Here is an 11821-nt window from a genome sequence, read left to right on the forward strand (position 1 = left end):
CAGCTTGATATAGTGGAAACTATTATTGATCATCTTCTATCATCAACTTCATGTCATAACCTAAGAATTATATTTCATAAAAGAATTCCTTAAATATCCTCAAGTACAAAATACCCGATGTATCCACATAAAAGACGATTATTTTCAGTGTCCTTCAATCCTTATGTCACTACTCTAATTTAATAAAAAGAATGAGAAGATACTAGTATGGAAAGGAATAAGTTGGGGGTGGCAATTTGACAAAATGAAATGATTTGGAATAGTACTTGGTAAATTTGATGGTGATAAAATATAGGGTTTATGGCTTATCTCTCCACTCTCTTTGTAAGAAAAATGAAAATGGGTTGGGAGGATTTATATAATACACAAAAGTGACATGAAAGGTTGATAATTTAATTAGGAGAAGTTATTATCACATTGAAAGGAATTTATGAAAATGAGTTACAACTTTTAAATAATAATTTCATATTAAATAGAAAGAAACCAATTTGTAAACATGCTTTCTTTATAAGCTAAGAAGAAAGAATGAAGATTGTAATTTATTTAATATTGAATGTATAAAAATGTGCCTAAAACGTGGGTTGTGGGAGGGATTAGGAATTTGGTAGGTCACGGTAATTTATGAATAAGTAGTAATTAGGCTTTAGAGATTAATTTGAAGACTAATCAATAATTTTAACACATGGGAAATCAATTATCTATTCGGATAATTTGACATAAAATAAAGATAGATTTGAAAAACATAACCAATATATTTTAATTTCCCAAGAGATAATATAATTTTCCTGTAATTTAGAAGGAGGTGAATTAAGATATAATTTTAAAATTCTCACTTTCTTTAGTGCAAGAATAATATCTTAATCATTATTTAATAGGAGAAATTAATATCATGATTGAAATGAATTTAAAAATGAGTTACAATTTTAAATATTACTAGTTTCACATTAACATTGAAATTAAGATAAATCATTAATGGAAAATTAAAATAGTGAGTCATTCATTCTGTTCATTTTTTATTTTCATCATTTCATTTTATTATTATTGTTGTTAGATATGAGAAATTAAATTTGAAGAATGTTTTAAATATTTGCACTTTTTAATATGACCTAGATTTTGATCCGATTTATATTTTAAAATATATATTTTAAGTATAAAATTTAATATTTTTTTAATCAAATCAAATTAATAAGATTCATTTATGTCTTTTTTTTTTTGACGGATAAAATCAAATGTAGCTTGTCATTGTAAATATACCTAATATAAATATAAAATTACTAAAACGTTTTAGTATTATGATTGTATTTGAAGTAAATTACTAAATATAGTATTATGATTGTATTTGAAGTAAATTACTAAAATATACCTAAGCGAAACAATATTTTTCATATATCTTAAAAGCAAATGATGGGTGGACAAAGATACATTCTATACTATTCTTGATTTTTTTTTTAAATTTCTTTTCGTTTTCCATTTGTTCTCTAACTACTAATATGACTAACTAATTTAAGAATATATACATATAAGTTAATAAAATCTTAAATATATAAAAAACCCAAATAAGTATAATATTATGTATAGATTAAATTTATTAAATTTTAAAAAATATTTTAATTCAATAAATAAAATTAGTATTTTAGTCTATTTTTCAAATAAAATTAAATCTTTAAATTTATTAATATATTCGGGTCGGGTTGAGAATCCCGTCGGGTATATCCTATATTCCCGATCCCTTTCCCGATTCTGAGCGGGTGGGGAAAAATCCCGACCATTCGGGTTGGGAAAATTTCGGGTCGGGCCCGGGTCGAAAGTCGGGAAGGGTCGGGAATTTTCTGATTTTTGCCAGCCCTAATCACAGTTACAGTTGGTATCAGAGCCGACCTCTCCTAGTACGGTGTGGTTCGAGGATGAACCAAGCGGAAGCTGGTGGGCATGTGAGGCCTAGGGCCGAAGAGGGCGGGGGGTGATCGCCGGTGCTATGAGGTTGCACGGACAATGAGCGGCTCCTGACAGGCTTCTAGGCGGAAGGAACATGAATGAACCGATCTTACATCGGAAGGAGAGGGATTCCGAAACTGTTCAGGTATGAGACTGTGCAGTTGAGGAGGGCTTAAAAGATTTGATTGGTACTACTCATATCAAGAATGTGTATCTTTTTTTCGGTAGCTCATCACATAATAACTCCAAAGTTAAGCATGCTTGACTTGAGGCAATTTTGGGATGGGTGACCCCTGGGAAGTTTTCTATGGTGCGTGTGAGTGAGGACATAAGCACGCTGTAAAGACTCGTCTTGGTACAGTGAGGACAGTATTCGAATCTGGGGCGTTACAAATAGTGCAACCAATCTCAATATGATGAAGCAAGAGTGAATGGAGCGAATTCGTCTACTCTTATGTAGGTGCTTAAATAGATCCTGTGCGTTGTGCTAAATCTTTGGTTTGTCATTGTGCATGTTAGGATATACTTGTGGATATACACATTTGGCTTTTTGTATATATTTTTGGATAATACTGGTGTATTTGTGGATATATACTCGTGGATTGGTAGATAACTTGTGGATTCGTGGATTTTCATCATTTTTAGATGGATAATTTATGAATCAAATGAATATTTTAAGTTATATGTGTGTGTGTATGGTGGTATTATTGTATATTACTTAAATTATTTTTATAAAGTGAAAAATATGTTTTTACTTCACTACTTTATTAAATTAGTGCGGTGATGATCAAGAATTACTTCGTTAAATTAAAATTGTGTTGCAATAAAATAGATTATTTAATTCAACAATAAACTAAATGATGAAGTAATAAAAAACAAAATAATTCGTCATATTAAAATTTTGTCGAAGTCAAAGAAAGAATTTACTTCACCACAACTCAATAATTGTGAAGTCGTTCTTTATTAAATACTTCATTATAATACAAAAAAAATGCAGTCTTTTAAATTGACTACTTCGTCAATAAATGTAAATTGTGAAGTAACAAAATACCAAATATTTCAACAAATAACAACTATGGCGAAGGTATAAAATATATTTACTTCATCATAGTTTCATAACAACGAAGTCATTCGCATCAATTACTTCACCAAAATACAAAACCTGTGAAATTACACAAAACATTTACTGCGTCAATCATTGTAAACTATGAAGTTATATGAGCTATTATTGTTGCACTTTAAGAAATCGATGAAATAAAATACGTTGTTTTACTTTGGTATCGGTCTAATTCCGGACCGGTTTTCCTTCATTGAACCGGCCAAAGACTTCGCTAATTTCTTGGATACGACTACGGTTAGAATGCATAGAAAAATGGTACCCTATTACTTCACGTTCGTCTACTTCAGCAATTATCTACCTATGACATCATTGAACATGCGAAATAATCAATGAAATTATACTAGTCATCAGACAAGGACAATATAGGATACACATTACAGAAATTTAATAAAGAACTATTTAATAACTAAAGTTAAATTTGTAATTAACTTTTATTAGTATAATGAGATTTGTCATTATCACAATGGATCTGATGATGGAAAGATAACCTTTTAGTATGGTAACTCATTTAATTTCGTATTTTAGTCCATTAACTCGTCAAAATTAGATTTTGGTGCAATAAATTTAATTTACAACTATTTTCCTATAAATTGCTGATGCGACACTAGACAAGTAAAAAATTTCAGTGTTACATCAATAATTCTGATGCCATAACAACACTTCGATAAAATAGGATTAAGAGAAAAAACTAATCAAATTTACTACGTGCTAAAACTAAACTTTGAATACTTAATGGACCAATTATTAAACACAAAATGAGACAACTCAGTTGATAAAAATATTATTTCCCATCTAATCGATATGTCTGAAAAAATATTAAGACTTTGACGAAAAATAGACTCAAAATAAAAATGCCTCACATAACATAACATATTCCAAAATCCTCATAACGACCTTTGGATCTCAACATCCTCATTTTAATTTTGACACCATTATTTTATTATGTTATTACAGAGAAAGGTTACACATAGTTTGAATTTTGTGTGAAATAATTATATCTACGTACATAATTTCATACACCGACCCAACTAGAATTTTATAGCCGTACACATCCTGAAATGAAACCTGTGCGGTGCCTATGAGTTCATATTCATACGGTGTTGTGCGAATAATAACAATTTTACGTGGAACAAGAAATACCCACAATTTCTCCGCACAAAAAGCTCGGATATTGCATCTATAAATAAACCCACAATCCCAACACACTCCCATATTCAAACCAGATACGACTTTTGTACCAAAACAACTTATTTTGATTATTAAAATAAGTAGAAAAATTCTCAGTTTTCTTTCAGACTAAATACACAATATGGCAGCTGCAGCAACGGGGATGCAAATGATCTGTGGAGCTGGTTTTAATTCAAGAACAGTTGGTTTGAACCAGTTTGTACCTTTGAAGAGCGCGTCACTTTTTAATAGGGATTTAAAGTTCAGAATTCGAAGCATGGCTGAGGTATATATAATGTGAAACTATTGAATGATTGTGGTTAAATAACAAAAAAGTGATCCGCAGATCTTATAGTACTACTTATGCAAAGTTTATGATGTACATTTTTTAAGTAAATATATATATATTAATAATATTGGAGTTTATTAATTCTTGATTCAACAGGATGGTGATGTCACTGGAGAGAAAGAAAAAGCAGCAGTTCCAATTCCTCCTAAGTTGTTTTCAACACCTCCTGCACCGCCGCAACCCGAGGTTAATTCAAATCCAAACAATATTTCTTGTTGTTACAATTAATACGATACATAATACATTCATTATTCATATATTCACATGTGAGCTCAATCTACGTGCATGCAGGAAAGCACCAAGATTACAAACATAATGGCCTTTGACGGGCCTGGCCCGGAGAGGATCAACGGTCGTCTAGCCATGATCGGATTCGTGTCAGCCATCGCAGTAGAATTAACCAGAGGACAGGATATCTTCTCGCAAATACAAAACGGAGGGATCCCGTGGTTTCTCGGGACGACTGTTTTGCTATCCGTGGCATCACTTGTGCCGTTGTTTAAAGGAGTGAGCGCGGATTCGAAATCGCGGGGATTGATGACATCTGATGCAGAGCTTTGGAATGGAAGGCTTGCAATGGTAGGATTGATAGCTTTGGCTTACACCGAGTATGTCAAGGGTGGGACTCTTGTCTGAATGTTTTGTGTATGATAGTGTTAATATCGTGTGGTGTGTAGACTGTAAACAATGATGTATATTTGAATAATATAAGTGAGAATGTTTGATTAAATAATTTACAGTTCTATTTGACACGTGGGATGCCTTGTCATTACTTTGGTGGAAAAAAACTAAAAATGAAAAATTTATAGACAAAAATGTTGAAAATAATAATTAAATGTTGAAAAATATATTTAAAATGTGTATTGAATATTTGAACGTTGAATATTTGAACGTTGAAAATAAAGTTGTAAATATTGAAAATTAGTGTGTGATGATGTAGGTAATGATGTATTTTATTTTTGATTATTTGTAAAGAAATTCTATAAATAGCCTCACCATTTGTGAAGAAATTCACAATTGAGTAGAGAGAAAATATTATAAAGTGTGTAGTTTGGTAAATTTTGAGAGTTTGAGATTTTACTTTTTACCATAAATTTTTACTTTTCACAACACGTTATCAGCACGAAGCTCTAAAGTCTCCATATTTTCCAAGCTCCAAACAGAAGAAAAAGTAACAAAAGTAATATATTTATTTTACTGTTTTTATTTATTGTGTATATATTTAATATATAATATAATGTTATTATTAGAAATAATAAAAATAAATTTTTCAAAAACTTGTTATAAATCCTGGGAGATGTTAAGACGACATCCCACACTCCCGGTAAGGGATACGACAAGTATAAAAGCCTATAAGGTTTTTAAACAAAATAACTTATGACACATCATTATAATAATATGATATGATATACATAATTATTTAAACATGACTAATATTATATCATATTATTACCATAAAATTATACAAATACATACTTTATTTTTGTACACCAACGGTCATAAATGGTAACAAAACGGCTAGTTTTTGCCCTATAAATATGATCTCACAAACATATTCATCACTCCAACTTTCTCTTCTTCTCTAAAAATTATTCTTATCAAATTTTTCGAAGAAAAAAAGATGGCTTTCTCAAGGTTATTTTTAATTATTTTGGTTATCATACTCACGAGTCTTGTATTTATCGGAGAATATCCTCCTCGTGTGTTTTCTTATTTTTACAAATGCTTGTACTTGTTGTTTATCCATTACTTTGTATTGCAATATTCATTAACTAATAAAATGATCGTAATTTTTTTAGTACCACCATGTCAAATTTGACAAAGCTCGAATTTGTTGCGCTCGACATCACGGGAAAAATTATATGCCATGGACTCTCGATGTAGAAATGCATCTTGAGTCATTGGGTCTAAGCGAGACCATTAAAAAAATGGTATATCTCATCAAGAAAAAGCAAAAGCTATATATTTTTGCGTCGACATCTCGATGAAGGTTTAAATGTGAATATCTTATCGAAAAATCTCATGGCTCTGTGGAAAGGATTGAAAGAAAGATTTGAACATATAAGGAAGTTATACTTCCGACCGCCCGTATGAATGGAATATGTTAAGATTCCAAGATTTTAAAAAAGTCAGTGATTATAATTCAGCGATGTATCGAATAATCTCGCAGCTAAAATTTTGTGGACATGAGGTTACAGAATCGGAAATGCTTGAAAAAACATTTTCCACGTTTCACGCATCAAATATACTTTACAGCAACAATATAGAGTGCGTGGATTTGCGAGATATTCTGAACTCATCGCCTGTCTTCTTGTGGCGGAAAAGAACAATGAGCTATTAATGAGAAATCATCAGTCCCGACCCACTGGATCAACAGCATTTCCAGAAGTAAATGCTGGTAAAAATGAATTTAAACCTGGAAACCAAAATCAAATTCAAAGACAAGGTTTTGGTCGAGGTCGAGGACGTGGTCGTGGTCGTGGACGTGGAATTGGCCGTGGTCGTGGTCGAGGCCGTGGTTTTGAAAACAATAGAGATAGTATTTTTATAACTCATCTCAAAAGGGCGTCACAACCATCCACAGAAAAGGCATCATGAGAACATGTGTTAATGAAAATCACTCGAAAAATTGAAAGTTCTTGTTTCAGATGCGGCACTCCAGGACATTGGTCTCGTATTGTCGAGCCCTGAGCACCTTTGCAAGCCTATAAAGAATCGATAAAGGGGAAAGAAAAAGAGACCAACTTCACTGAACGAGTGACCGTTTGAGTATTCAACTCATTTTGATGCTGCTGATTTTATGAATGATTTCTCTGGAAATGATCAATATGTTGGTGGGATAGAAATGAACAATATTGATGCTACAGATTTTCTCAATGATTTCTCTGAAAATGAACAATATAATGGTAGAATATAAATGTACAATAATTATTTTTCATGTATTCATATAATAATGTTTTATTGTACAATTATGATATGTGTTATATTTAATATGTATTGCAGTAATTTATTTCATTGCATATTTTTTTTGAAGTTCAAATATGGAAAATGCTATGAGCAAAGCTGAAGTTTGCATACCCGATAGTGGTACAACGCACACTATCCTCCGAGATAAAAGATATTTCTTGGAACTAAAACCAACAAAAACAACGGTGAATACAATATCAGGTCCTGTAGACTTGATTAAAGGATGTGGTAAAGCACAATTTTTGTTACCTAATGGTACAAAATTTTTGATCAATGATGCTTTATATTCACCACAATCGAAAAGAAATTTGTTGAGTTTTAATGATATATTTCCCATGGGTATGATACTCAAACAATGAATGAAGGGAATGAGAAATATGTGTCTTATCACATATAAATCAGGAAAGAAATATGTGATTGAAAAACTACCAATGCTCCCTACTGGATTGCATTATACACATATAAGTCCCATTGAATCAAACATGGTAGTTGATAATTCTTCAATATTAACCAATTGGCATGATCGATTGGACATCCTGGTTCAACAATGATGCGAAGAATTATAGAAAATACACATGGTCATCCACTGAAAGACCAGAAGATCTTTCAGAATAATAAGTTTCAATGTAAAGCATGTTCTCTTGGAAAACTTATTATAAGACCATCACCAGCCAAAATCCAAACTGAATCACCAATGTTTCTTGAACGTATTCAGGGTGATATTTGTGGACCAATCCATCACCATGTGGACCATTCAGATACTTTATGGTATTATTGATGCCTCCAGCAGATGGTCACATGTATGTTTATTGTCAACTCGAAATGTTGCATTTGCAAGATTACTTGCTCAAATAATAAAATTGAGGAATCAATTTCCGATTATACAATCAAAAATTAGACTTGATAATGCTGGTGAATTTACTTCCCAAACTTTCAATGATTATTGTATGTCTATGGGAATCATTGTTGAGCATCCTGTTGCTCATGTACATACACAGAATGGATTGGCTGAATCATTGATTAAACGTCTGCAAATGATTGCTAGACCAATGATTATGAAAACAAAGCTCCCTATTTCTATATGGGGACATGCAATTTTACATGCTGCTTCATTAATTCGCATCAGACCAAGTGCATATCATAAATACTCCCCATTGCAGCTTGCATTTGGTAAAGAACCAGACATTTCTCATCTGAGAATTTTTGGATGTATGGTTATGTGCCTATTGCACCACCGCAACGAAAGAAAATGGGACCTCAAGAAAGGTTGGAATTTATATCGGTTATGATAGTCCATCAATCATTCGATATCTTGAACCTCAGACAGGCGACGTGTTCACAGCACGTTTTGCTGATTGTCATTTTAATGAGGAAATCTTCCCAATGTTAGGGGGAGAACAAAACATACCGAAAAGAAATTACATGGTATGTATCATCATTGTTACATCTGGATCCAAGAACAAAACAATGTGAAAAAGATGTACAGCAAATTTGCACTTGCAAAGAATAGCAAATCAAATACCAGATGCATTTGCAGACACAAAAGGGGTAACTAAATCATATATACATGCTGCAAATGCCCCTGCTCGAATTGAAATTCCAAAAACAAATTGAAAACTCATGATGTCATTAAACGCCTGAAGCGTGGAAGGCCAGTCGGTTCCAAGGATAAAAATCCTCGAAAAAAAATTCATAGAGAAACACGATGATCACAAAATAAAGAATGATGTTCCTGAAGAAACACTGATGATCACAAAATAGAGAATGGTGTTCCTGAAGAAACACATGATGATGAAAATGTTCTGTCAGAACCACAAACTGACGAGAATCATGAAATCTCTATCAATTATATTAATACTGGAAAAATATGGAACCGAAAAGATATAGAAGAAATTGATGATATATTTTTTATAATGTGGCAATCGACATCATAAATGATAATGAAGATCATGAACCAAAATCTTTTGGTGAATGTAAAAATCGGCAGGATTGGATAAAATGGAAAGAAGCCATCCAGGTTGAATTGGATTCGCTAAATAAACGTAATGTTTTTGGACCTATAGTCCTTACACCTGAAGGTGTAAAACCTGTTGGATACAAATGGGTTTTTATTCGAAAGCGAAATGAGAAAAATGAAATAGTAAGATATAAAGCTCGACTTGTTGCACAAGGTTTTTCTCAAAGGCCTGGAATTGATTATGAAGAAACGTATTCTCCCGTGATGGATGCAATTACGTTTCGGTATTTGATTAGCTTGGCGGTATCTGAAAATTTAGAAATGCGTCTTATGGATGTTGTTACAGCTTACTTAATGGATCACTTGATAGTAATATATATGAAAATCCCTGAAGGATTTAAGATGCCTGAAGCACAAAGTTCAAAACCCAGAGAATGTTATTCTGTGAAATTACAAAGATCATTATATGGGTTAAAGCAATCCGTCGAATGTGGTATAATCGACTAAGTGATCACTTGATGAAAAAGGGATATGTAAATAATTCAATATGCCCTTGTGTTTTCATTAAGAAAACAACATCCGGATGCGTAATTATTGCTGTATATGTTGATGATTTAAACATCATTGGAACGAATAAGGAAATTCAAGAAGTTGTGTCATACTTGAAGGAAGAATTTGAAATGAAGGATCTTGGAAAAACCAAGTATTGTCTGGGTTTACAAATTGAACAAAAAATGTGGAATGTTTGTTCACCAGACAAATTATACAGAAAAGATCCTTAAACGTTTTAATATGGATAAATAAATCCTTTAAGTACTCCAATGGTTGTTAGATCATTAAACATAGAAAAGGATCCATTCCGTCCATGTGAAGATGATGAAGATATTCTTGGTCCAGAAGTACCATATCTAAGTGCTATCGGTGCCCTTATGTATCTTACAAATTGTACAAGGCCTGATATATCTTTTGCCGTAAATTTGTTGGCAAGATTTAGCACATATCCAACAAAGAGACACTGGAACGGAATTAAACATATATTCCGTTATCTACGAGGAACGACAGACTTGGGACTTTTATATTCAAAAGATGCTAATCCAAGTATAATTGGTTATGCTGATGCTGGATACTTATCTGATCCACACAAGGCACGTTCCCAAACTGGATATGTATTTACTCGTGGAGGCACTGCAATTTCTTGGCGTTCACAGAAACAAACGCTCGTAACAACTTCATCAAATCATGCCGAGATTATTGCACTACATGAAGCAAGCGTGAATGTGTGTGGTTAAAATCAATGACCCAACATATCCAAATCTCATGCGGATTATCATTCGACGAGAAGCCTGTGATACTATATGAAGATAATGCTGCATGTGTTGCTCAAATGAAAGAGGATACATAAAAAGCGACAGAACTAAACATATTCCTCCTAAGTTCTTCGCATTCACCAAGAGCTAGAGAAAATAAATGTATTGATGTTCGTCACATTCAATCAAGTGAAAACTCATCAGATCTCTTCACAAAGGCACTTCCTACGTCAATATTCAGAAAGCACATATAATATTGGGATGCGCAATCTACGAAATTTGTGAAGAATTGTTCGTGTCAACATGAGGGGAGTTTACGTGACTGCACTCTTTTTCCCTTACTATGGTTTTTCCCAATGGGTTTTTCCTAGTAAGGTTTTTAACGAGGCAGTATAAGAACATCTTGTATCATGATCATCATCACAAGGGGGAGTGTTGAAAAATATATTAAATGTGAAAATAATATTTAAATGTGTGTATTGATATTTGAATGTTGAAAATAAGAGTTGTAAATATTGAAAATTAGTGTGTGATGATGTAGGTAATGATGTATTTTATTTTTGGATTATTTAAAGATTCTATAAATAGCCTCACCATTTGTGAAGAAATCACAATTGAGTAGAGAGAAAAATATTATAAAGTGTGTAGTTTGGTAAATTTTGAGAGTTTGAGATTTTTACTTTTTACCATAAATTTTTACTTTTCACAACAAAAAAGACCGAAAACGAAAAGTGTCAGTTTATTAAAAATAATTTCCTCGGTACATTCAGAAAAACTTTCCCAATGTTAATGATATTATTCGATAAACATTCAGAAATATGTGAATGGAATTATTCGATAAACATTCAGAAAAGCCATGCTTTTGAATGGAACATCGCTAAAATTTTATCTTAACTCAATAAGTTGATCTTTATTTTCTTTTTTCTTTTTTTTTTTGTTGAGTGCTAATGTCAACATGTTAAAAATGTTTGGTTTAGTAACAATATTTATATATCAGTAGAAATGAATTAATAAATTAA

The 11821-nt window shown here is 32.1% G+C and overlaps 1 protein-coding gene across 1 annotated transcript; it reads left to right on the forward strand.

Annotated features, from left to right (window-relative positions):
- The first annotated feature begins 4364 nt into the window (after positions 1-4364).
- Positions 4365-5304, forward strand: LOC142535174 (early light-induced protein 1, chloroplastic-like). The gene is made up of 3 exons (XM_075641711.1): positions 4365-4508; positions 4668-4757; positions 4863-5304. Exons 1-3 carry the CDS (start codon positions 4365-4367, stop codon positions 5205-5207), a joined length of 579 nt encoding a protein of 192 aa, XP_075497826.1. The 3' UTR covers positions 5208-5304.
- The last annotated feature ends 6517 nt before the right edge of the window (positions 5305-11821 follow it).

Source organism: Primulina tabacum, unplaced genomic scaffold (genome assembly GCF_025594145.1).
Source record: "Primulina tabacum isolate GXHZ01 unplaced genomic scaffold, ASM2559414v2 Contig864, whole genome shotgun sequence".
Classification (NCBI taxonomy): Eukaryota; Viridiplantae; Streptophyta; class Magnoliopsida; order Lamiales; family Gesneriaceae; genus Primulina; species Primulina tabacum.

Excerpts from the sequence above, each read along its gene's own strand:
- LOC142535174 (XM_075641711.1), top strand. The coding sequence starts at position 4,365 with ATGGCAGCTGCAGCAACGGGGATGCAAATGATCTGTGGAGCTGGTTTT. Across the intron at positions 4,509-4,667 it reads GAATTCGAAGCATGGCTGAG|GATGGTGATGTCACTGGAGA; the intron begins GTATATATAATG and ends TTGATTCAACAG. Across the intron at positions 4,758-4,862 it reads CTGCACCGCCGCAACCCGAG|GAAAGCACCAAGATTACAAA; the intron begins GTTAATTCAAAT and ends ACGTGCATGCAG.